This window comes from Pelobates fuscus, chromosome 3 (genome assembly GCF_036172605.1).
Source record: "Pelobates fuscus isolate aPelFus1 chromosome 3, aPelFus1.pri, whole genome shotgun sequence".
NCBI classification, from domain to species: domain Eukaryota; kingdom Metazoa; phylum Chordata; class Amphibia; order Anura; family Pelobatidae; genus Pelobates; species Pelobates fuscus.
The window spans coordinates 372,295,780-372,323,767 of NC_086319.1; the positions used below are offsets into that span (position 1 = coordinate 372,295,780).

The window sequence follows — 27,988 nt, forward strand, 5'->3', positions numbered from 1 at the left end:
TGGGGTAGAGAGAGACACAGGGAAAGGGGGAGAAAGAGACAGAGGGGACGAGAGATGTGGGGTAGAGAGAGACACAGGGAAAGGGGGAGAAAGAGAGAGGGGATGAGAGATGTGGGGTAGAGAGAGACACAGGGAAAGGGGGGAGAAAGAGACAGAGGGGACGAGAGATGTGGGGTAGAGAGAGACACAGGGAAAGGAGGGAGAGAGACAGGGGGGAAGAGTGAGACACAGGGGGAGAAAGAAGGGGAATAGAGAGATGGTGGAGGGGGGAGAAAGAGACAGAGGGGACGAGAGATGTGGGGTAGAGAGACACAGGGAAAGGGGGGGGAGAAAGAGACAGAGGGGACGAGAGATGTGGGGTAGAGAGAGACACAGGGAAAGGGGGGAGAAAGAGACAGAGGGGACGAGAGACACAGGGAGAAAGGAGAGAGACCCACAAGGGGAGGGGGAGAAAGAGGCAGAGGGGGAAGAGAGACTGGGAAGGAGAGGGGAGACATGGACACAGAGGAGCAGTGAGGGGGAGAAAGAAACATACAGAGGGACTGGGGGAGACAAAAAGGCACACAGTAGGGCTGTATATATAATTGGTGGATCGCCCCAGCCGATCTCTCTCCCCGGTCTGCAGGCACCGTGCGGGCAGCTGGCAGGGAGGGAAGAAGAGAGGACCCGGGAGCTTAGCCTGCAGCTTCTCTGGGTCCTTCTCACGCAAGCACAGAGCGTTGCCGCAGTTACCACGGCAACGCTCCGGCTCTCGCAAGAGTGAACTCTAGCCCTGGAGCTACGGGCTAGAGTTCACTCTCAACACTGCAACCACCAGGGATTCCTGGTGGTCGCAGTAGTGAGAGTGAACTCTAGCCCCATACACACACTGCCCCCCCACACACACACCATACACATTCACTCACTGCCCCCCATACACACACACTGTCCCCACACACACCCTACACATTTACACACATTGCCTCACACACACACACATACACAGACCCCCATACACAGCCCCCCATACTAACATTGCCACACACACCCTATATGTTCACACACACACACACACACACACACACACACACACAACCTTTCACACACACTGCACCCCTCACACATTGCACCACTGCTCCTATACCCTACTACAGCCCCATATCCCAGCAGACCCCAGGTAAGTTTTCAAACTGTTCTTAAACGGTTTGACTACTTACTCTGGGCGGGGGTCCTGGCCCTCCTGGCACCATAACCACTACACAGAGCAGCAGTGGTTATTGTGCATGGATTATTTCTTTAAATAATCTACAAGTGCCCCCGTAGCCAGCCCACAGGCCAGCCAGCCAGCCCACAAGCCAACCAAGCCACCAGTTAGCCAGCCCACAGGCCAGCCAGGCCAGCAGCCAGCCACAGGCCAGTAGCCAGCCCACAGACTTACAACAAGCCACAGGCTTACAGCCAGCAAGCCCACAGCCTGCCGGCAGTAGCCAGCAAGCCCACAGCCTGCCGGCAGTAGCCAGCAAGCCCACAGCCTGCCGGGAAGCCACAGCCTGCCAGCCGCAGCCAGCAAGCCCACAGCCTTCCAGCAACAGTAATTAAGGTAGGAGGAGCCAACTTGGCCTAGGTATCAGCAAGCTATGTTGTGTTGCTATATTGTAAATAGGAACCAGAGTGTTGGAGAGACCCCCCTCCAGGCCCCCATTAGACTCCATTGTAGTCTCTAATGGGGCTCGAGTAGATACTTTCTAACACTCTCTAAATAACACTGAGAGAGCCTCTGCTAGAAAGACCCCCCCTTCCATGGCCCATTAGCCCTCAATTGTAGTCTCTACTGGGGCCTTGAGGGGATTATTGCACTTTTGTTCCTTGTGTCTAAAGATTGTGTAGGGTGTGGCTGGAGGCGGGACAAGGGTGGGGCTTGCTACGGAGCATGGGTGGGGCCTGTAAGGGGGCCCTTGATTTATTTTGCCCGTGGGCCCTGAGGGTTCTCAGTCCGCCCCTGCCCTAGTGGGTTCTGCCGTCTAAAACAGCAGTTGTCTTACCTCCTCGTTCCTGAACCTGAGTTCACACTCATCGACGGGGACACCCCAGCACTTCTCACGTAGAGGCCGATGATCTCCTGGACAACAGACCAGTGGCGCCGAGACGAAGGGAGGTCCACGCAGAAGTTCAGGGGTGCAGCCGTAGAGAACGTGGGCAAAGATAGACCGTCTCATGCCTCTGCCTCTCAGCTACCGTTGAACGATGAGCTTCCCGGCCAATGCACCAAATGATACCGGAGAAACTGACGGAAGCCAAGCACAGAGAGAGGGACACAGGTTTCTTCAGGAAGGAAGAGATTCTTTATTGGATCACCGATCGGGACTCAGAGGGACTAGCGTCACCAAAATACCACAAGTTCTGAGTCCCGGACAATAGAGCAGGCTCCTTATATAGGCACATAACTCCTCCCATATTAAGCTCCACCCGCACATTCTCTTGACCAATCAATACAAATAAGAATTAACTTCCTGCTTGACCGCATGGCTTGTCCAGCACAATGGAGGAGGGGGAATACTACATCCTGTATTCTTGCACATGCTCCGTACACTACTGATCGTATCTTGCCTCGTGCAACCAACTGATCGATACGTCAGCATATGCACGTACACATGCCACGTGGTAATCTCGGCCTACTAAATTTATTTTTACCGAGATTCCACCACACCACTGCCTCAGGTAAGTCACTGAAGGGGTTTTCACCCCTTCAGTAACCAGGGATTGGGGGGTGGGAGGGAGAGGGACCCTCCAGTGCCAGGAAAATGGATTGTTTTCCTGGCACTGGAGATTCCCTTTAATGTAATACTCCAAATCTGCTTGCTGTAGTGGTTATGGTGCTTGGAGTTTTTTTTTCCATTTTTATATATTAATAGGAAGTCCAGGCGTCCTCAATTGTGTCAAAAGAAGCTATTTAAAAGGAATAAAGGACAAATATTTCTATAGTTTATTATTATTATTTATAAAGCGCCAACAAATTCCGCAGCGCTGTACAATGGAGTTTTTAACCTGGAAAAAGCAAGTGTTTTCAGCTTGACATACAGGAGAAACTTCGGTAATTTTCTTATGCTTGATAAATATCCAACACCTATACATAATTTTTTTTGAAAAAAAGACTAGTTACTAAGCAGTGGATTGACCAGGAAACTTAAAAGGCCATTAAAAAAAAGTCCATCTGAAATAAAATTGGAATTTAAGTATTTTCCTATTCAGCTAATATAATCTAAAAAAAATATATATAATAATTGAATCCCATTGCTCAATTACTGCAAGCAAATTATGACTTTACTCTGCTCAATATAGGGCTTGGCTTTTCACAGGTAAAAGCACTTTTATTTGTTTATTTATTTTTTTGGTTAACAGAGGGAAGGGATGGGAAGTGCACGCACAGTCACTCGGAACCAATATGCAGGTGCCTCAGTTTGCGGGGGAACTTTACAATAGCGGACAAGGTCGCTCTGGGGGAAGAAAGTGCAAACGAACGCTGTGTTCCAGGTGGGTGAGTCCTGTAGACAGTGAGTGGGATGTACCCTATTGGGTTACATAGTGTTTACATACACATGGCAGAGGCTGTCTGTGTATACATACTATTCCTTAGTCACCTTCAATGGTACTTTCCTAATGTCAGCAGGATATTTGGGGAAAAAAACCCAACATTTTTGAAATGCAGTATTTTTTTAAAAATCTATTAATAATAACAACAAAGTATTGTGTTCCTAAAAGCCACGAAAATGACCCCAGATACAAACTGTGTAATCCTACCAATAAAGGGTCCTATATCGTTGTTTTAAATTCAGGATTTACATAGTCTTAAATTATAGAGGGACAAAGGTTTAAAAATCTCAGGAAGTATTACTTTACTGAGGGGGTAGTGGATGCATGGAATAGCCTTCCAGCTGAAGTGGTAGAGGTTAAGCATGCGTGGGATAGGCATAAGGCTATCCTAGCTATAAGATAAGGCCAGGGACTAATAAAAGTATTTAGAAAATTGGGCAGACTAGATGGGCCGAATGGTTCTTATATGCCCTCACATATATAACTTATGGTTTATTTTCTCAAAGAAAACCAAATCCTTCCAATCAGGGATGCTAATAAAAAAATAATGTGTAGGGTTGTATATAAATATATATATATTTATATAAATATAATATATATTGCACTCTAATTTATTTCTTCCTTAAACTTTTAACGAGGTGGTTTGGTTAACTATAAAACAGGGATTATAGTTGTTTACTATTAATATCTAATATCATATCATATTATATCATTAGGTTTTGTGATGAACAAGTACATTGTATAGATTTTTTGCTCCCATTGCTGATAGCCTGCGTTCTTTTTATTTATTTGCAGCACACGCTTTTGTGTCTATAGGTAAAGAACACGCCACACTTGGCAGTGATCATTTCTTCTCACGTACTTTCTGGCAGTGATTTATAACATAAAAAGAATAAAACTGCCAGCTAAATTATTCTTGCATTAAAACTGGGGACTAAAACCTTCAGCTCGCTGTACTGTGACTGTAAAAGTATAAAGTACAACATTACAAGTCCTAGCACAAAACTTTGCTCAGCGGGCACTGCATTCTCTTAGCTCTGTTAGCAGAACGCACCCATGCTAACATGCAAACAACTTGCCACTACAAGCTTTTGCTAACTGGCTTCAGGCAGCTAACACTAAGACAAAGTATCTGTCCCGTTGGCAAATGAGTGTCTGAAAAATAAAATCAAATGTTGAAGATGACACCTCGTTCTCTTACTGCTGAGCTAAACTATCTTGACTCCCTGTCAGTCTTTGTTATAAGCTCTGTCCTTTGTACATGGCAGTCAGAAAAGAGGAGGAATTAAACGGGAACTGTCACTTCTGGATTTGACACCATTAAATAAAACATTTAAAATGACCTATAACTCGTGCTATTCTTTTTTTCAGAGATGCTCAGTTTTGTTTTTACATTTTTATTAAAGATTTAGCAAATGACATAATGCATTTCAGACAAGGCAAAACCAGGGTAAATATTTTACGTAAAGAAAAGAAGTTAAGAGACGCCCATTTGTAAGATAAAGAGGTGTGGACATTTACATTTAAAATCATTTTTTACACCTCACAAAAACCTCAATAAAATCACTCAGGTCTCTTCATATCAATGAAGTGGTGCAGTGCCCTTTACTTTTTAACCATGCAGTGTTTCTAAACCGCTATTCTTAGCTGTTTCCACACTGACAGCCAGTTAACCATCAATCCATGCTCAGGTTTAAGTTGTTTGGTTGCATCCCAACAGGTTGAAATCTGCTTTACATTTAATCTAGTTCTGAGACTGTAATTGGTGGATTTGTCTGGATATTGCAGTCCAAATGCCTCCAGTACCATGGTAGCCGATTCATTTTGATAATCTGGATTTTTGGGGGGCTTTAGATCCTTAGTGCACATCCCCGCAAGTGCATTTTGTTCATACGCAAAAAATTTTACACACTATTTAAATATCTGCGAAAAACGTTTATCCATGCAAAATAATATTTTTGATTTTTGACTAAATATTTGAAATAAAATAAGAATTTTTGGGGACTTTATTGCTGTGAATTATTATTGGTCCTGGTTTAATGTTTATATTTTTACTTTCTAAGTCAAGACTATTTTTCATTGTCTGTTAATAAATAAAAACATCGCATGTTTTTATACATTTCTGTCTTTTAATACTTTCACATGTAGCTTTATCCTTTCTGAATTACGTATATACAGAATGTGTTACATGTTTTAACAAAACTCCTCACCAACACACCTTTACAGGCCACCTGATGTTATTCATGTTTTATAATTTAATGGTTATTCCAATCATTGTATCTTTAAAAAGATTCTGTCTTGCATTGATTTGATCTTAGGGGATCATATTGTTACCATACTTCAAAAATAGTGATGTCATGTAAGTTACACAGTGAAGAGAGTAATATAAGTTATAGTACTGCCAGTTAGTACATTAGATAGCCATATCATTGTCTATTGGATCTAAAAACATGAATAACGGCTGTCTAATATTCAATTGTGTCTAGGTAAGAATGGCTGAAAGTGAAGCAGCAGTTGTCACTCCTCTTCCAGTGAGAGAACCTAGGGCTGAGAGTCACAAAATAGTTCCTCAACAACAGTCTCAACGTTTATGCAGGTTTTTTTCCCAAGGCCGGTATTGCCATTTTGGAAAAAAATGTCGCTTTTTGCACCAATATGTGGATCATTCACCGGTCAAGAAGAACCCAGAGGCTCGGTCAGCTGAAATTCCTGACCAAAACAAGACCTCTGAAATAGCCAACTCCAATGCATCAGACCCTAGTCTAAATCTCAAACAGGGGGCAAATCCACAGAGGAGGTATCGCCCAAGGAAACTGTGCCGTTACTTTGCATCTGGGTACTGCTCCTTGGATGGTAATTGCAGGTTCTTGCATCCTGCAACTCTTCCCCAAGTCAATGATGAACACCTTCCCAACAAAAAATCGGCTGTAAGAAAAACTGAGGAAAGAAAGCCTGTTACTCGTCCAACTATAGTCCCAGAAGAAGTTAAATCTGCAGATTTAACTCCAGAATTAGCCAGGCAGCTACGGCAGACTGAAATTTCGCAACTGTTGAAGAGATTTCCAAAGGATAAAGTCATCATTCAAGAAAGAGAAGATGGGAAAGTTACTTACTACAGAATCTCTGTCGAGCCCACCGATCCAGACTGGGTGAGTCAAAGGCTCTCTACATGTTGTTAAAATAAATTTGTGTTTGGGGTCACTTGTAAAGACAATTCTGGGTCAAAGTTAAAAAATGTTTTCAATTGGCTGTAACATTGCATTGGCTCCCGTGATCAATGGACCAGTTGTAGAATTATGGTTTTCTTTGTAATTGCTCCACTTTTAGAACTTTGCCGCAGAACTGAACTTTATAACAGAGCTACATTGGGTTTTTCTAGATAATGCACATACATTTCATACAGCTGATTTCATACAGATTTGTTTTAGATCTTTTTATTCCGTTTTGGTTAAAATGGCAACATATTTATAGGTTTTGCTATGAACTTACTCTCTGTATTCATTCAGGATTAAACTGTGTACAATGGGACAATTTTTATTCCAGTAGTTGTAGCGAAACAAAGATACTTCTTCTGAGATGACAAGCTAGAATAATTTTAACAGAAACTAGAAATCCCTATGTACATTTAAATAACTGTAGTTTTTTTTAGTATCACTTCAATGGCCATTTAAGTGTAAGCTCACCTGCCACATCAAGGCAAACCTTACGCTAACAATTTATCTTGCTACTTTCAGCTAAAAGGCACAATTCTGTAATAAGACAGAAATGGCTATTACAAACCCCTTTATATTGTAACTGGGACACTGTAGGTGCTGTGACTGATTCATCTCAATGTAACGGTTAAAGTGTTTGGATTCCCCGAGCACAATCCTTCCACTCACAGTGTTTCAATGATTTAATTCTAAATGCGAATCCCCAGCATCCCTCTGTGCTGCTCAGGCTAATGAGACATTAATCTGGTTATGATTGGTTGAGAGTGTCAGCTGACCTCTTTCAACTTATTACAGCACCCATTGCTATTATGAATTGTTATTGCTAGAAGGAAGTGTGGGATATATGCATTGGGCATAACTCCAGTATGGGCATAGCTGTGAGCAGCCAAGTACTTTTATTTAGAGTTAAACTTCTCAAAAATGTCTCAAAGGATTACGCCAACCATCATAACCACTTCAGTGATTTGAAGTGATTGTGGTGGTAGAAGTCTGGAGGGGGCAATGCTGCTTGAAACACTGCTCATTCAGAGTTATTTTTAATAACTTGTTTATGTGACTTAGGCAGCCTGGAAGTCTGTACCGCGCTGTCTAATGTCAATTCTGTGCATATTTTATGTCTGTCGCCAGTGAGCACAGTGCGCTGGTAAAAGGCGCAATAATCTTCTCCCCTCCATCCTACGGTGTGCTTTCTATCGCTTTCCCTCTCAGCTTGAATTGAATTATTATAATTTTTTTTATATCCTGCATATCCTATAAGGATGAGCTTTCCTGTGGTCAAATAAATTTTCCCACAATACTCGCCTCTCCTCCTCTGTTCTTGCTTTGCTTCATTTGCCGTTCGAACGTCCTGTCATTTAGACTATGGCGCAGTCGAATTCACATAATTTTGTTCTAACAGAATGTCACAGGTTTGTCCATTCATGTTAGGATGAAATTTGTGTATTTTTTTCCGGTCGAAATTTCATTAGAATTAATAAACTTCTGATCCTGTAAGTGCATCTTGCAGCCGGTTAGTAGATAGCCCCCTAATTCCCACTGTATTTTAAATTACTAAATATTAAAAATTACTTAGTATTGGTAAATAAACGTCCTGCCCTGCCGCGAGTAGAGGATGTCTGCTGAACAGTGAGAGGCTTGTGGCTGCCTACTGTTGGAAAGAAAAAAAGAACCCCCCCCGCTCCAATAAAGTACTCCATGGTGGGGCACATATTCAAATAATTAACAGCGGGGGAGGGGGAATTTGGTATGATTTTAATACTAACTCATACCTATAAAACCCTAACCATCTCTAGCCACTCTTACATTTCTTCACTGATTCATAGGTATGTCCCCTCGGTCTCTCTGCTCTACTGGTGACCTTCTCCTGCTGCTCGCACCCTTACTGCAAATTCATGCCTGCAAGACTTCTCACGGGCGGCTCCTTTCCTTTGGAACAGCCTGCCTTCCCCTAGTCTTAAATCCTTTAAGAAGTCCCTCAAAACCCATCTTTTCAGGATTACTTATGGCTCCCAAGAGTAACTTCTATATCTCAAACCTTCCTCTTGCTCTCTCCTAAAAGGCCACACTCCACTCTCACTTCCAGTTCTTCTACTTTCCCACCATGTCTATTTGCTGTCTCCCCCAATACCCTTCCTATTGTGTTTTTATACCCCCCTCCTCTAGATTGTAAGCTTGTTTGAGCAGGGTCCTCAACTACCTATTGTTTCTGTTACATTTTATTATGGTCTCATTTGGTAAATTCCCCTCTTATTTTAAGGCGCTGTGGAATAAGCTGGCACTATATAAATAATAACCAATAATAATAATAGATCCCCCACCATGGGAACAGGTGGAACTCATGGTAGGTCCCACTTTAATGTATTCGGGAGGTGGGGGTCTTCTTTTTTTAGAACAGTGAGTAGCCACTGGCTGCTCACTGTTTAGTAGACATGCCCCTACTCGCGGCATAGCAAGTAGGGGCATTAGGGAGATTTTCGTCTCCCTTGTGCTAATATGGGGTCACATTGACCACCTAGAATGACGGGGGCACTGCTCCCCATTCACTTCTATTTTTACGTATTACGAGGAGGAAGTCGTGAGCCGGTAGCTCGCTCCTTGTAATAAACTAAACGAACGAATAAAGACCGAAATTTGAAATTTCTCTTCATTCATTAGCTTCTGACGAATGAATAGACGAAATTCCCGTCCGAATGCCCAAGTGTTTAACTGGGCATGCACAGGAATTTTACAGTGCAATCTAGTATAGGCAGATGACGTGTTCTGCATGGCCTTCATATTCCACACAAAGATGGCCGCACCTTGGACCTAGGTCCGGGTATGAAATAAAGTGTTAAAAAAGGTAAAATGGGGAGCCTAGACGCATTTGTGAGTGACTAGGGATATAATAAAATGTAGTGGAGTCGGGAGGAGGGTTAAAAAAAAAAAACAACTGATGCAGCCATGACAGTGCCGCTTTAAGTGGCCTTGCAGGATCCTCCAAGGACAACAGTGTTGTATTATCATGCTTAATAGACAGCAGTGTTGTGATTTAAACACTGATGCAGGCCCTATCAGATAAAGTACCAGGACTGGTAAATTGAAAATTATGGCACTTATGGAGATAAATATACCCACCTTTGACTTTACCCCAGCCTTCACACCTGAAGCAGGGATGTAATTTTCATGTGTCCTATTGTCTGAGAGTGCCAGGGACAATTTAAACAGTGAACCTGTCATCTGATTTCCACATTTCCTAGTTTAGTGGTATATTAACCCGATTTGCTTTTAGATGTACTCTAAAAGCTTAGATTCTTAAAATGTCTGTCTGAAAACTACCTCCTTTTTTCCATAATGGGACACTAAAAGAATCTAAAACAACTTTGGCTTAATGAAGCAGTTTTGGTGTATAATCACGCCCCTGTAGTCTCACTGCTCGATTTTGACCTTTAAGAAATAAATGACTTTGTTAATGCAGCCCTAGCCACACCTCCTTGCATGTGACTTACACATCCTTCCTAAACACTTCCTGTAAAGAGTCATAATGTTTACTTTTCCTTTATTGCAAATTCTGCTGCATTTAGAATTTCTTATCTCCTGCTCTGTTAATAGAATTAATTCTGTGGAATTTTGCTGGCGCTTTATAAATAATAATAATGATCTATACACAAAAAACAGCTTCATTAAGTTGTAGTTGTTCTGGTGACTGTAGTGTCCCTTTAACAAATATTCACTGACGTGGAAAGTTAATCGCTTTTGTAGTGTGTGTGTGTGAGGACCATCACCTGCCTCACCTCACCCTTGGTATGAGTAGATAAAACATGGTGTTAGCACGAGGTAAATTGATTTGCATGGAGTATTGCAGAATTTTTTTTTTTTATATATTTTATCCATGTTCTAATGAGGTGATGAAATACAGTTACTAAGGAATTTGAGACAATCACTGTGTAGATAGTAACTTTGCTTGGTACAGAGATGTACTGCACTGAAAGTCATTGTTCGATAAGGCATATTGCACGGCATGTACTCATCTACCACCTGCATCCTTTATCCCGCTTACTAATCACTAGGATCAAAAACTAATTTGTTTATTTATCTTCCTCCTTAGCCTTATGACCTGAAAGAATTGGAGATCATGCTGGAGTTTCCTGACAATTACCCATTACAGGTAATCTATCATTTTGGAACTTATTCTAATCCTTTGTTTACTTTAGATGAATTTGTGTAACCCCTTGGGTACCAGAGCAATATGTAACCCTCTCCCATCCACAATGTGGAAAGGGACATAACAATAATTGACATGGAGCTAAGATGGCGCCCAGCTGCAGGATATATAGGTGTGTATTTCTAAACTGAATATTTTTTTTTATTTTTACACATTACAAGTGTAAAGCTGTGGTGGTTGCGGTAACAATGGTGCCCCTTTGAGGCCAGAATAGCTAAACTGAAAAACTGAAAGCCGTTATTTTTTTCACCTAAATTTGAAATCCAGTTTAAATTCACCTTGAATGCCACTTTAGTGCATAAACTTGTTAATGACATAGAATGAGAACACATTTTTTTTTTGGTCCTGACCCAGAGTTAAAAACCACTGGTCTAGTGCTTCAAGACCTGTTTATTTTCAAATATCGTGTGCATATTTTAAATCTACACCCCTTTTATATTCTCATATACAGCCCCCTACGAAAACCTGACTTTTAAGTCATCATTGGTGGAAACAAAATGTAGACACGACTGGACATTTATCCTCAGAAATCTCATTACTGAATTGGTTCCTTACTAGGATTGTATGGGTTAACACGTCTACAAATGAAAATACATTATATATGAATTCTCCTTATCTTACAAAATCCGTCATTCTATTCCATGTTCCTCTTTCATCTCATTCTGACGGAGAGCTGGGATCGTTCTAACAACTTTGTTCAGCGCAATTAATTCCACCTCCTCTTTTTTTTTTTAACAAGATTATGTTCAGGAGATTAAAGCCATCCTCACACTGTCTCCCAAAGAGGATTTAATAAGACCTTTGTTGGCTGGGAGATGACGTTTGATGTGTTTCTGGAGTTTGTGTACGTCCCAGCACCTCTTTTTTGTAGATTTCTAAAAAATACGTAGGTTGTTAGAAGATACTTATGCTTGGTAGTGCAAACCCCTTGTTGCCCTTCTCCCCTCTAATCTACAGCTTTCAAAACGTGCACAATTCTTTCACTTTGGGGCCTCAATGAATTAAAATGTCTTGAAGCTGAACTATAACGTGATATTTTGAAACAACCAAATAAATTACTAAAAGTTAACTTTCTGCTTGTGCAATTTATTTTATCTAGCCCTCCCTCCCCCCACATTACTGGGCGTCACGCCATCTCTGGGGAAACTCCACCCACCACTCCTTTATTATTACTTTAATAGGTGGGACGTCTTTTACTTCAAGCCTATCTTTTTTCGTAGGTGTTGGCACAGCACAACAGACTTTTTCCCAATCTGTATTTTGTTTTGTCCTTTTCTTCTGTCTGCATGTATGTGCATGTTTTCCAGAGCACTATGGAAGGAACTGTTAAAATACACAAGCACAAAGTGAGAACTTACAGTGATTTTCAAGGCCAGAGTAGCTGAATTGAAAGCATAGTTGACTTAAATACATTTTCCGGTTTGACTATTTTCATCTTACATTTGAAATTCACCTTGAATTCACATTTACAGATTTAGATTCAATAAACGCGTTCGTGTTAAGAATACAAAGCTAGGGGGCGGGGCCTGGCTGCTGGTTGAACAGGACGCAGGGTGAGGGAGCTCCTCAACCCTACAGCCCTTTTCTGTATAAAAAAGGACAATTAGCCCCAAAATATCACCCAGCAAGGACATATCTCGACTCAGAAGCACGCAGGCAACATACGGGTGAGAAACCCAGATGGTAGATCATACCCGTGGTGAAGAGGGCACCTTGCGGCCTACCAATAGATACCGGGCGGGAGATGCGGCCGGTCTCCTGTCCACTAATCGACTCGCAAGCAGCCTGGGTTTTGCTTACCCCCCCTCTGGGCCGGTGGGGGTTATCCCGGCCCCCGCTGGGACACACGCTGAGGTCTTCCCGGGTCATTACAAGCTACTCACACAACAACCAGAATGCCGCGCCATAGCGCCCAAGATGGCGGATCCGGCTACAACCCACATAACGACGCAACATCAGGCCGACCCCACTGAATCACTCGGCCACTTTGAAGCGCGCCTGGACGCAGCCTGAAAAATTTTGGGCCAACCTAATGAAGCGGATGAATAGGGTGCCCCCTGCGGCGTCGCCACAGGTGAGAACGCAGACACTCAGCGAGAGGAGGCGCGAGAGACCCCCAAAAGGCAGCCCGACCACATTAAAGGCACACCAAGTTACCTTACGCCCTCCTGGGCCTAGAGCCAACCGGGGAACACCCCCAAAGCACAAACCACATTTGCAGAAGGGAACAACACGCCAAGATCAACGTGACAAAGCTCTCTGCAATCTTACGGCTGGGAAGAATTTGGACTCAAGGAGGACCCAAGTTCGTGGCACCATAGTGCAGGTTCTGAAACAGGCCTGGGGCAAGGGGAGTACCTCGCTCACGATACTCTGCATGGCTCACCACTGCGGACTTTACAAGTATGTGAGACAGATGCCTAGCCAAGGTATTGGCTAACTATGACCCCCGGAGCTGGCTACAGGTCAGGAAAAGTAACCAGACAGGGACTCTGATCCGGGACTGTGGACCCAGCGGCATAAAAGGCGTACATGTTTTACTCTATGCTCGTTGCCCTTTTAAGCTACCTAACTCCTAAACGCAATAACTAGCTGCCAACTAGCAAAGCTAATGTTAATGTATAGCCAGTATATATACTATGTTCCAAGCGAGGCCTTAATGACAAAAAATGTGCCGACATTGCATGCCACGAAATGATTTACCTGTTCTTCTCATCGATTATATCTGTTGTTGTGGTAGCACAAGCGTATTGTTTCATGCTGCACTGCAAAATCTTTGTTAATTTACTTTATGCTAACTTAGATGACTAATCAGCTTAGTTAAGCTATTTCTCCTGTAAAAACATCGGTACATACGCTTGATCTTCTTATAATTTCATTAACCATATATTATTGCAACGATCTAACTTAATTACACTTTCAATCTCTGTTTAACTACAATTGTTTAAGCCTGATATACATAAAAAAAATTGTGCTTGTTATCCATGTGCCCCACATGTTCCATGTGGGAAAAGCCAGAGGACTGCTTTTGGGGCACCTCTTGCCAGCTTGTACTATGTATCTGCACAGCAAAAATAAAGATTAAAAAAAAAAAAAAAAAAAGAATACAAAGCTGTATGCCTAACACTATAGTGTTACGCCCCCATGCACCAACAAACACACGCGTCTATCAAAGGGTTAAACAATAATTTTTTCACTTGCCTAACTCCAGTGTTGAGGTCCTTCTGTACTGGATCCGTCTCTGCCTTCTCCGACATCATTGCAAGGGGGAGACCAAATGCGCATGCACAATTGCACCATTAGGCTGGCCCTGTAGTAATGTACTAAATCCATGATTTCCTATTCGGATTTAGAAAACGCTGGGTGTTCTCATGCAAAGCGGCAGAACGTCCGTAATTGTCTCACGGCGGTAAAGTCCATATAACAGCAGGGATAGTGACTGTCTGTTAGGCAGTCCTAACCCTGCAACACAGGACAGGGCCACTGCACCCAGACCATTTCAATGAGATGAACTGGTCTGGGTGACTATAGTGTCCCTTTACAAGAGTGTTCAGTTCCATCTATAGATCGTGCTAGCAGAAACGCTACCAAATGTACAGATTTTAATTTAATACTCTTAAAACATTTGACTTTTTCCACTCATGTCAATAGGCAGCAGGTACCGTATATACTCGAGTATAAGACGAGTTTTTCGGCACATTTTTTGTCTCGAGTCAATGTCTGTGTTATGGCAACTTACATTGCCATAATACAGACCAGGACCGCCAGGGCTCATTACAAGCCCGGCGGTCCTGTTGGGGGCTGGCAGCGACCCTTCTCCTCCGTGCCGGTCAGCTCCCACTGTAAGTCTTGTAAGAGCCACGGCGATAGAGCGTTTGTGGCAACGCTCCGCGTGGCACTCAGACCGCGAGACTTACAGTGGGAGCTGACCTGCACGGAGGAGAAGGGTGTTGACAGGAGCTGCAGGAAAGTTAAGTTACAGCTCGCTGCCAGCCCTCCTCCTGCATAGTACACACCACTGGACCACCATGGAATAATATAGCCCCCCTCCGTGGCCAGCTAACAAGCAGGGAGGGGGGACGAAAAAAATAAAATAAACATTTTAATAATAATAAAATAAAATAAACATTTTAATAATATTAAAATAAAATAAAAATGTAATTAATATTAAAAATAAAATTTTATATTAAAATAATAATAGAAATGCCCCCCCCCCCCACTTAGGTTACACACTCTGCATCACATACACACACTCTGCATTCATACACACACACTCTGCATTCATACACACACACTCTGCATTCATACACACACACTCTGCATTCATACACACACACTCTGCATTCATACACACACACTCTGCATTCATACACACACACTCTGCATTCATACACACACACTCTGCATTCATACACACACACTCTGCATTCATACACACACACTCTGCATTCATACACACACACTCTGCATTCATACACACACACTCTGCATTCATACACACACACTCTGCATTCATACACACACACTCTGCATTCATTATACACACACTCTGCATTCATTATACACACACACTGCATTCATTATACACACACACTGCATTCATTATACACACACACTTCATTCATTATATACACACACTTCATTCATTATATACACACACTCTGCATTCATTATATACACACACTGTAAATAAATATTCAATTAATATAATTTTGGGGGATCTAATTTTATTTAGAAATTTACCAGTAGCTGCTGCATTTCCCACCCTAGTCTTATACTCGAGTCAATAAGTTTTCCCAGTTTTTTGGGGTAAAATTAGGAGCCTCGACTTATATTCGGGTCGACTTATACTCAAGTATATACAGTAAATAGAAATATACAACTCAAAGCCAGTACATTTTTTAAATGTATTAATATGATAAATTAAAATATAACGGCTCCCCCGGCAGTAAATGTATAAAGGGAACCTATTATGACAGCTTCTCTTTATATACTTACATATGTTGCACTTCTCACCCCAGTAAGTGTGTTAATAAGATTTTATCAGGTTAGCCTTTAATACCTTCATACCACTTCTGGGTTGCATATATCTCTTTGCGATCTAATCCAGTGCTCAGTTTATTATATAACTTTGTATTCTGAATATTTGCTTATTTGTTTGTTTTATGTCTCACAGTTTTATATATATATATATGCCAAATAATAGCTGCTCACCGGTCTTGTTAAAATCCAAAAGTTTTATTAAATCATATTAAAATCTGTGACCCACAGGTCACAGATTTTAATATGATTTAATAAAACTTTTGGATTTTAACAAGACCGGTGAGCAGCTATTATTTGGCATTCTATGTATCTTTGGAGTCCAGGCTTTGGCACCCGGCACATGAGGAACCATAAAGCGTGAGTGCTTGGGATTTTTTTCTATTTTATTTATATATATATATATATATATATATATATATATATATATATATATATATATATATATATATATATATATATATAATAGGTGGCAGTATTTTATTGTAAAGTTTGTGATTTTTTTTTTTTCCCTTCCATTTTCCTTATATTTTAATTTCAATTATAATATTAACATTATAACAGTTATACGTTTTAGTACAGGACAGTTTTGTAGGATTGTTAACAGATACTAACAATACTAATTGTTATCATTCAAATTTTCAGGTTTTTACACTCCAGATTCCAGAGGATCAAGTATTGCCTTCAGTTATGTCCAGGTAAAGGTGGAACAATGTAGAATATTGAACATCCTAGAAAAATAGTGGGTGACTGTTGCTAACAGCGGCAACCCCAAGTTACAGGAAGGTGCATAAAATTGTAGCGGAAAAAAATGAGTCTGGTGGAAAATATGAATTTGGTAGAAAACAAAAAATCTTTGACCTTTTTATTTTTAAAATAGGATTATGTAAAGCTACATACTTGGTTTGAAATTGCCTTTTATATTCCCATATTGTTAGTCTGCAAATGTAGTTGCCATGTGAAAGGTAAGTGAATGGAATCTAGATGCGACCAATCTTGACTCCATTATTGTATTTTGTCCTGCCGTAACAGATCTTTTATTGTTTCACTCCACACACACACCACACTCGAAAAGCAACAGAGCACCTTGCTACTCCTAGAGCTCCACCAATCACGTTGTTGCTCCTACCTTAAATGTACCAGAATAACAATGTGATGAAGAAATGCACGTCTATTGTGAGCCTCAAAATTCTCATCCTCCGGTATTGCATTTAGTCCTGCCATAACAGATCTTGCATCCAATCGAAAGCCTCCTAAATTCTTTTATGGACACTTTTAGTTTGCGAAATATTAGCAGATGCTGTTGAATGGCCTGGTACAAGAGATACATGCACTTACATAGAGAATCCAAAGTTTTTTTTATTACTCCATCGTTATTTCAAACCTTGAGGAGATAAAATAGATTTCATGCCATCTTTATTTGGAGAATATTTTATTTATTTCTTTTTTTGCTCTCTGCTTGACACCTGCACAGGTAAATGATTAGAATGCAAACCATTTAACTATGCAAGTGCCAAGCTAGATGAGTTAAATTTATTATGATTTTGATAATGAACTTTGACCAAAATCACACAATGTGGATAAGCCAGGTACCTCATTATAGGAACCAGGAACAAAATGTTAAGTTGTTATTTGTACTTTATCTGTAAGGTTTCTGGTAAGTGTGTACTCCTCTAATGTAAAAGAGGGCTGAGGATTGCATTGCATTCCTCGATCCATTTGTTGAATTGTAACATGGGATGCATTAGAAGCTTAGACATTACACTGCTTTTTTTCTTCTCTTTTATTCCCCCCCAATGATTTCTGTTCACTTCCAATTCTTCTATTTATACCTATATCATTCACTTTGACGAGCACTTTTACATTCCACTTCACAGGTCTAGTTTTATGTTAAGCTGCCTTGTTCAGTACAAACCCACACTTTCTGGATGGTTTGATGTGTGGAGATAACGTTGAATAATTAGAGAAACTAGTCTTTGAGGTTTTTTTTTTGGTCACTACTCATTAAACGATTTTACGAATATGGTTTATTGTTATTCTGTTGGAATTTTCATATCCAGCCTTGACTGTGTATTAAATATTCACAATGATTGATTAGAACATCTAGAACCAGAAGGTGCATAATAAAGGAATTGCTATACAGTCACAAAGGGCAAGGTGTGAAGCGGCTGAGATCATGTATAAAATGTGATCGCTTAAACAAAGTTTCAGCTACCTCGGTTCAGTTATATTTCGTTTTTTGGAATGACACACTGTTCCCATATCAGATTTGACAATGAGGACTTCTCATGCCTTAGGTTTCTTAGCGTCTCCTCCAAATGCAGGTAACTTCAGTGCAGCCATTGGAAGCTTGGGGCTCAGTGTTCATTATTTAAAAAAAAAAAAAAAAGCATTTTTGGTGCATGGTTAAATTTTAATTTATTTCAGGCTTAGGCAGCCTTCGGTATTCTAGATGTTGTACGCTTCATCTCCCATGATACTTTTCCAGCATTATGGGAGATGTAGTCCAAAACACCTGGAGTGCCAAAGATCCAAAGGTTGCCTACCCCTAGTCTAGTTCATGCTAGCCCATTCACTGTTGAACGTTGAACGGCACGCCAATGTTGTCATGGATAAAACAATTCCAGAACTCCTATTGATAAGCTAAGGTTATTTTCCTAAAATGAGTGAGCTATCTTATAGCTTGATCCTCATTTAATGTAATAATACGACCCAGTATTTTGATGCAACCTATTATTAGACTTCTTGGTGGATTGTTGGTTTCATTCTGTTGAACTTTGTTTCAGACACGTGCGTGAGGAGTCGGAGGCATGGCTACAAGCCAAGCATGCAACCAATCAACTCATTGGAAAGATAGAGCTTCTGTTCCGCCCCTACTTGCTCTGGCTTGATCGTAACATGGAGAGACTTTTCACAGAAGGGGCTCGAGTGGTAATACTATCATTTTTAGTCTAGCAATTGTAAAGGTATAAAAGGTATTTTGCATGCTACTTGGGATCTCATCATAATATCCTTCTTTTATTTGTTTGTGTTTTTCTTCATCCTGTATGTGATCAGTTAAAAAAAGATATAGATGCAGAGAAGGCGGGGATAGAGTTTGTTCCTTATCAGCAGTTGCAAGTGGCAGTTCAAACAAAATCCAGTGACAAAGAAAATCCTGAAGAGCAAACAGAGCTCCAGCACATTTCAGATGAGAATCTAGATGAGGATGACGATGATGATGATGATTCCGAGAGTTGGATAAGTTGTGATGATGAGGAAGATGAAACTGCTGATAATTTACACGGAATGCGTCAAGTGAATGAAGGTGCGGGACAAATAAAAAGGAAGGGGACAGAAATCCGGTTCCTGGGTTTACAACTGGCAGGCGGAGTGGCAACTGTGATGGCTCATCGCATAACTGTTTCCCTGCAGTGCAACAGGTGAGGAGAAACCAGTTAGACAAACAAACCAATACCAAATTAGATAAATAGTACAGTCCTTATTGAAGGACCACTAAAGGCAATCAGACCACTTCATCTCACAAAAGTGGTCTGGGTGCATTGGTCCTGTAGTTTTAACCATTCAATGTAAAACATTGCCGATTTGTAGAAACAGAGCCAAGTCAAACTATGTCCTTCAATAAAATGCATTTAAATGGAGGAGCGTGGCTTTTCCCATGCATGCATGTCTCGTCCCCACTGCTTTTCTATGAGAAGCATTGGATTGGAGGAGAAGATGGAAAAAATGAAATATGCGGATAGAGGTGGAGCAGGCGGCTGATGCGGAGGAGTCTTTGCGCTGCAAATGAGGTAAGTAATCTTAGTTAAAATTTTACCAGCAAAGAGGGTGGACAGTGGTCACAGTGATAGAAGGGATCCTACAGTCCCCAAACATGATTATTTTGAGGAATATAGGTTCCCTTTAAAATGTCAATTGACACACAGTGTAGACATGAAATGAAGACAATTGACATACAGTGGTAGGCAAATGAAAACACAAACAAGAGGGGGGAGGGGGGGTGGTGAACCATATTCTGCTGCAGTCCATGGCTCAGTAGCTCGTCATTCACAAAACTGCTTGAGAAAAATGCGTACGTTTCTCAAACCTATCAATACTCTCAGCCTATCAACATCCTTCAGTCTGAGACCTCCTGATTGAAGCCTTGGACTGCAGCGGATGTTCATGGGCAGAGCGATTGGGTGCCAAATTTAAGGTAAACTGGTTCCCGGGGGCCTCCTTGTACCATAACAACTTCATTAAAACGACATTGTTATGGTGCCTAGAGTGTCCCTTTAAAGTATTCTTTTTTTCTTTTTTTTTTTACCCCATTAATAGTAAAGTCTGTTTTTGTCTAGATGTAAAGAGATAGCAGACTTGTCCATGACCGCGAAGCAACCGTGCATTGCCCAGTGTGAGAGATGCATGAGTCGTATCTCTGGGACATTCCATCCTACCATTATGCATCAGTACTCGTCAGTGCTGGGCTTTGTTGACATTCAGGGGGCTGTGCCCAAGGACCTCATCTTACATGATTCTACCTTTGTGATTGGCTGCTTAGAATGCTCACAAGAGGGACCATTGCAGGTACTATTCAAGAACATACATATAGTTATCTGATGCAACATATATTACTAATTAATGCTCTAGTCGTTTTTTGTTACTAATGATGCGTAGTTACTTGCCAGACATTGCAAGCCTGGAGAGTCTATAGTACACTCTCCAGTGGTGAATTTCAGAAATGTTTTGAGCCCTGGTTGTGTCACAATAAGCTTCCTGGTTTGTATACACCTTAAGGTTACTACACGCTACAATTCTTGTTCTTATTTATGAATAAAATCTATATCCAAGTTAATTGTATTTAATACAGACACAAAGTCCTTCAAGCTTCCTTTTCAAGTTCCCGGATTTATGGTCCTTAAAAAAACAAAAAAAAAAACACTTTTTAGCTTTCTACATCCACAGTAGTTCCATCTCCTCTTACAATGGCCAGTGAGGCTTGAGTGAACTACCATTAACGTATTCTAAATGAACACATTATGGAATTGTACACTCTGCCTCAAAGGGAGCCAGATGGGTGACAATGCTGAAAGAGTAAGTCCCAGTTGTAAATGTTCGGTGAAGTGACATGGCAACAGTAAAGTTTCAGAAGTGATTCTAATCCACCATCAAAGATGGACCTGACAACATTTCACCCCAGATGGTCAATGTTAATTCTTAGGTTCACATATATAAACAATAAATATTGTAACAGAGGAGTTGATAGAGGTGGGCATTGCTATGTGATGATTGCTGACTTAGTGCAGGTTTGAAAAATAAAGTGGTGCGTTGTGGTTGTTGCCTGCTTATTACATCTATTGTGTACCATCTGTTTATTCTTTTTTGCTCTCATGTTGTTTATTTTCTTGTCATTGTACCTATATATGTTCTATCTTTCAGAGTCTCTCGTATGGAATCACTAAAGATATGAATTGTCTGAAATGTCACAGCAAACTCAGCATATCTATTGAAACCACCAAATTCCAAAAAGTTGAGGGCCTTGGGAAAGCTAATGGTATGCTTACAGTATCTTATATGGAAAAAAACACCATAAACAAACACAGATAAACTTTATAAGATTTGCTTATTTTCTGTTTTGGACAAAGTAGTTCTCTAGCTATGAGAACTAGAGGGAGAGAAAAATAAAATTGAATTTAAAGCTTCATTCTGGATAGCTGGTTTCCGTCAGCCAATCCGAATACAGCTGTACTTAAAATCATGATCATGAATGCACAGATTTAAATCAAGCCCCATGTTGCTATAATTCTGTAACAATAAAATTAAATGCACGTTCCTAAACTTGTTTACTACACTTCTAACCTTCTCAGAGCATATTCTTTCACATAAGGTCACCCTAACCACCATCACAATGATAAATTATTGCAAAGGTAACGGTGCATACTGCCAGAATGCTCAGTTTCAGCTGTCCAATATACATTTATTCCTACATGTGTAAACTACATACACAGCGTGGGCTGATCTCTCTCTCCTACCACACACTTGTAAATTTACACACTTGTGAAACTGCTCTTGGGGGATTACCGCTAATCCCATAAACATCTCCTGGGGTTTATGGGATAAGATCAGACCCCATGGATCAGAATGAGATGCTACTGGTTGGAGGCCACTTCTTGCTGAGAGAGGGGTCTGCCTGTAGCTGTGGGAATTACTTGTATTGTTATTACTTTTTAGCAAATCACATTGTGAGGGTTGGCCAACTTCGGGCCCAGTTGCACCCTGGGATCCAGGAGAGTGCGGTATCCATATTGGTAATTATATTGTAGCTGTGGGAAGACTTGCTAATCTGTGCATCTGATGCATACTTTGAAGGTGTTTTATTTATTTGACTATCAAGTTAATGCGTTTAGCATTGCTATTCTATCTACAGCACTCTAATGATGGAACAATATGTAGTGTAAGCTAGGATTTTAACTGTAAAGCTCCCCATTCTCATCCCATCATATTAAACATGTATTCAGAAACTGTGAGATTAAGAATGCTCAACTGCTTTATCTGGATTTGTTTGAAAAGCAGATTACAGCACTGCTAACACACTTAGCAGACTTTTAAAGTACATCCCTTACATGCACACTTTCCTTTGTATTCATTTATTAAAGTACACCGAAATCTACCCTACGGCAAGAAGAAAGTGAGAGACCCAGCTATCCAGCCAGGGAAATCGCTACCTGACAAAGGCACGTGCAAGCACTACAGGAAGAGCTGCCGCTGGCTGAGGTAGGTTTGTCTATGGCGGAATCCTGAGTACAGATTAAGGAACAGCGCAGACAAAAAAACATAGTTTGGATTTTGGAAAACCAATTTAAAACTGTGTGTGTGTGTGTGTTTCCTTAATCTGCATTTTATATATATTTTGGTCTTTACAGCAGAATTACTACTTAGAAATGCATGTTCCAGGTGTGCCCCCAATTCCTGTTTTTTTCCAAGTCCTGAGTACACCTGGCCCAGCCCCGTACATCGCAGTGTATTTATCTTGTTCCTGGTGAAGGATCTAATGACAAGGTGAAATCTCTGTTGGTGCAGGCTGTAAATTGCAGCTGTGGGGTTCTGCAGCTGCAGGGAGTGAGATTAAAGGGACCACTATAGGCACCCAGACCACTTCAGCTTAATGAAGTGGTCTGGGTGCCAGGTCCCTCTAGGATTAACCCTTTCTGCTGTAAACATAGCGGTTTCAGAGAAACTGCTATGTTTACTTTAGGGTTAATCCAGCCTCTAGTGGCTGTCTCATTGACAGCCGCTAGAGGCGCTTCCGCGCTTCTCACTGTGATTTTCAACTAGTGTTAATCCAGCCTCTAGTGGTTGTCTCCCTGACAGTCACTAGAGGCCGCTTCCGCGATTCTCACTGTGAAAATCACAGTAAGAAGACGCTGACGTCCATATGGGCGGTTTGAATACGCATGCGCATTCGGCGCTGACATCGTCAGGAGGAGCTGGAGAAAGGTAAGTGGCTGAAGGGGTTTAGCCCAGCAGGAAGGGGGTCATGAGGGTGGGGGGGACCTAAGGACTACACAGTGCCAGGAAAACAAGTTTGTTTTCCTGGCTCTATAGTGGTCCTTTAAGCAGTTATTGCAGATGCCAATCTGAAGCAGTAAAAAGATAGCTGCCATGTTGGTTTCCATCTGAAAGCCCATCCAAGGGGTTTGAGATACTCTGGTACTTCACACAATGGACAGAGGTTTGTGACAAGGAATGGCTATTCGGACACTTGAATCAAGCTTTCCTATGGGGATTTTGAAGACACTGGACATACTTATGCAAAGTGTGAGTACATCCAATGCCGTTTCACAGAGTTAAACTCTGTGAAAATGCAGGAAGCACCTCTAGTGGGGTTGTCTTACCCCTTTTTCTGAAACTGCAATTGTAACGGAGCTCCCTGTACCCCTGGCTGGGTCCTCTGCCAAGGACCGCTTTCTAGCTAGAACAGGGGACAAACCGCAGTACTTCTGCCCACAGTCGCCGTGGCTTGACTGGGGTCCTGGAACCGCTACCTCCTGGAGCCGAATGGGGAATTCGCTCTAGACAACCCCAGGCACTGTACGACACTCAGTCCTGGAAGCTCTAGTCCTTACAAGGACTTTCCCCATTGAATCCTCCACACTGGAACAGTGATTAACGAATAGCCCTTTCCCCTCCCAGTAACCAGACGACACATAGTTCTGGGAGTACAAGTTAGAATACGTTTAATGGCAGCCACAACTGGACTTATATGCAGGTCCCTAAGCAAGGTGCACTCCCCTTTAGACCTGAGAGTAGACTACAGTAAAAACATCCACACGATTATATTGGCTCTCAGTTCCAGGATACTCCCATACAAAATAAGATAATCCCCCCCTGTGCCTAGGAGATAATTGAGTCAAGCACTGTATTAAACTATCTCCAGGCACAAAAAAACGCACATTTCACTAACACCCCAAAAGTATCTTAAAAATACATAAAACCCCACAAAAACTCTCATCCCCTGATAGCCCCGATCTGGGTGACCAACATATCCAAAAATAACCCAGATCGGTTCAGGGGTTCAGAAATTTCCTGGATAGTGTAATTTGACTGCCTGCACGCATGGTCCCCTAGCCGAAAATAGTTCCATAGAATCGTGGCTAGGTGCCGCTGTGGACCGACCGGGAACCGCAAAGTCTTCATGCTGAAAATAGTTTCAGGACTTTCGCAGCTAAGTCCCCCTGAAGTCTATTGGTGGTTTTGGTCCAGGCTAGTGTTCGCTTCTATGTGTATGAATGGAAAGTGCCGAACCAGGGGGAAACAAATATGGGTCTTTACAGTCGCTGTCCTGTAGTCGGTGGGCAGGAGGCTGGCAAGCAGGCTCCTCCAGGAGCTTGTGGCAAACTCACAAGGATAGGGGAGTTTGTCACAGCAATGTTTTTGATTGCAGGGTTAAGGGGACAGAGACACTGTGAGATGAACTGGTCTGGGTGCCTACAGTGTCCCTTTAAACCTAACTGGTCTACTTTCAAATGCAATATGTTCTCTAAAATGAGCACTTATTAAAAGGGACACTCCAGGCACCCAGACCACTTCTGCCCATTGCAGTGGTCTGGGTGCCAACTCCCACTACCCTCAACCCTGCAACTGTAAATATTGCAGTTTTCATAAACTGCAATATTTACCTTGCAGGGTTAACTCCTTCTCTAGTGGCTGTCTACTAGACAGCCACTAGAGGGCACTTCCGGGTTTCTAGCACAGATTTGTGAGGAACTCCAGCGTCGCTAAAATCCCAATAGGGAAGCATTGAAAGCATTTTCAATGCTTTTCTATGGGGAGGTCTAATGCGCGTGCGCGGCATTGGCGTGCATGCGCATTAGGTCTCACCCCGCCGGATGACGTTGGCAGGGGAGGAGCGTGGACGGACCCAGGACCAGCACCGAGGGACATCGGCGCTGGACTCTGGTAAGTCACTGAAGGGGTTTTTACCCCTTCAGCAACCTGGGATGGGGGGTGGGAGGGAGAGGGGACCTGCAGTGCCAGGAAAACGGTTTGTTTTCCTGGCACTGGAGTTTCCCTTTAAGGTTGTTCAAGGTAGATACAAAATAGGGGAACTGTTACTTACCTTGGTGTAGCACTACTGAACAGCAACCCTAGCACCAAACTTTGTATTACTATAAGCCTTGTCTGTGCACGTGTCTCCCATCTATTTTGCACAGAACGATAACCCTATCTTTGTTTACAGGTTTCCATGCTGTGGAAAAACGTATCCATGTGACATTTGTCACGATGAAGCAGAGGACCATGAGATGGAACTCGCTACCCGCATGGTCTGTGGTTATTGTGCAAAGGAGCAGGTTAGATTCTCTGTTACAGACCTCAGAAAAAAAATGTGGACCATGGTACATGCAGTTTTCCCCCACTTCACTTTTTATATTAATATGTTTCCACTACTTCTACTACTCTGTGTCTGTTTTTGTTCTCACCTTATAGTTTGATCAGATTTTTATCTATTGCTGGTAAACCCAATTTCATTGTACTTTCCTTTAGTAAACGATGTAACTCTTCCTTTTTCCTGCTGTTTCCATTTCTGCTTCTTGTTTGTTTTGGCTTATCACCACCTTTTACTGAACACTGTGTCTTACATGTCCCTTTGCTGCGTTGACAGCCTCCTCCCTCCGTTCTACTGCTAGATTCTCCATTCTGTGTTTTAGTAGGCTGACATTTCCTGCAGCATTACACTTTTTGTATTTTGTATTTTCTCTGTCCTTATTTTGTTGGCTTCATCCCTTTCCACCAGCCCTATACTAATTTGAAACCATGCATTTCCTGTGGGAACATGTTGAGTAAAAGCCTTCATTCTATCCACTGGGAGGGAGGCCGAGGCTGCAGGAGCAGAGTGAAAATGTCCAGGTAGGAATTCCATACAAAGCGTTTGTATAGGGTGCTGGGCTGGCACCTGCTGCTGTTGCGAATGCCCACAGTAAAAGCTAATGCAGCCATGCCACTTTGTTTCCTTCATCCATCTGAGTTAAAAAAAAAAAACACCCTCCTTCTGGTTTTTTACATGCAGGAAGGATAAGCAGAAGTACTCAAACACCGCAAAAACTGTGTCCCGGAAAAAAGTTGGCAAGAAGTGAGCAGCGTCCGAGATGAAGTGGGTAAGACTAATTTGCTGTAATACTTTTCTTTATAGGCATTGCACAACAGAAATCAGAAGCAAAATGTATAATTACAATGCCGTATAGGGATTCCACCCTAGTACAACCTAACTAAGCAATTAAAAATAGAGTACTCACTTTTTAAAAAATTCTCTGAGCTGCTTGAAATACAGCAACAAATTCTGTGCAGACCAGGACTGGGCTCATCCAACTAAAAGTCTTCTGTTCTTGTATTCAGGATCCTGTCTGATGCCTTAAGTCTGTGCCCTGCAGAGGTTTATGGGAATTGTAGTTCAACCTCGAAGCATTTCCATTCATTTTATAAGATGAGTAGGGCTGCTCAGTAAGCTGATATTAATGTTCGCACTTACAGGTTCTTTATCAGATAGTGAGGTGAGCTTGGGGTAGAATGGTGTGTGCCAGACGTAAAACAAATTACACAGGTAGAGGACAAAGTATTATCTCCTTCTCTGGCACGTGGGTGGCATTTGCAATTTACTGCAATTATAAGCAAGTGAGCAACCTGTGCAATGAGTATTGGTTGTTATATTGCTCAGGAAAACCCTTTTAATATGTTTTACGCCCTAATGCTGAAGCATTGGTTTTCACTTACGTGGTGTCAAAAACGTGCTTCATGATTTCAAATTGCTGTGCCTCTTTTTTTGTTTCTTAGGGTTTGAACTATTGTGCAATTGTTTTTTTTTTCCTGTACTATTAACCAATAGAATCATTGATTTAGTATTTTAAATACAGGTTTAAAATTACTTAAAAAAAAAAAAAAAAAAAAAAAAAAAAAAATTATTATATATGTATAGATATTTTTTTCAACATATTGGAATATTTTCAAAATCTTAAAACCGTTTAAAAGGTTATCCAAAAATATTAAGTCATGGCCGTACTTTGATAACTATTCCTAATGTTTATTACTCTGGTCTGACAAATACTTGTAATCTTTCCAGTGTCTGGCGACTCGTTCATTGCACTGCTGAATACAGTGAATGACATCAGAGGAGCAGAACCTGTGGTATTGTCCAAACCAAAGAAGATAGAACACACTTTGAAGAATGAGCACAGCGCTCTCCATTATTAACCTGCATGGTACTGCCACTTCTCTAATTGTTCTGGTGGGATGCAATGAGGCTAAACAAAAAACAAAGAATTTAAGTCTTGGATGTGTGACATTGTTAATAAAGTTCACATATCTTATGAGTACGCATGACATTTGGTGATCTAAGAACCTTTCCCAATGTCCTTTACCTTTTGCTTCATAGATTAGATTTTGATCTTTGCTTTGCTATGTTGGCATCATTAATTTAATATAGCTCTTAAAT

The 27,988-nt window shown here is 41.5% G+C and overlaps 1 protein-coding gene across 2 annotated transcripts; it reads left to right on the forward strand.

Annotated features, from left to right (window-relative positions):
* Positions 1-3,441: 3,441 nt before the first annotated feature.
* On the forward strand, positions 3,442-27,876 carry LOC134603448 (uncharacterized). Of its 2 annotated transcripts, none has more exons than XM_063449432.1 (13): positions 3,442-3,510; positions 6,057-6,719; positions 10,867-10,926; positions 16,669-16,721; positions 18,810-18,954; positions 19,081-19,445; positions 20,361-20,589; positions 21,442-21,556; positions 22,659-22,776; positions 25,742-25,853; positions 26,297-26,409; positions 26,570-26,657; positions 27,617-27,876. In XM_063449432.1, the coding sequence occupies exons 2-12, from the start codon at positions 6,063-6,065 to the stop codon at positions 26,634-26,636; spliced, it is 2,034 nt and encodes a 677-aa protein (XP_063305502.1). In that variant the 5' UTR covers positions 3,442-3,510; positions 6,057-6,062; the 3' UTR covers positions 26,637-26,657; positions 27,617-27,876. The 2 variants fall into 2 exon arrangements, with proteins under 2 accessions (XP_063305502.1, XP_063305501.1); XM_063449431.1 differs by lacking the exon at positions 3,442-3,510 and adding an exon at positions 3,552-3,625.
* The last annotated feature ends 112 nt before the right edge of the window (positions 27,877-27,988 follow it).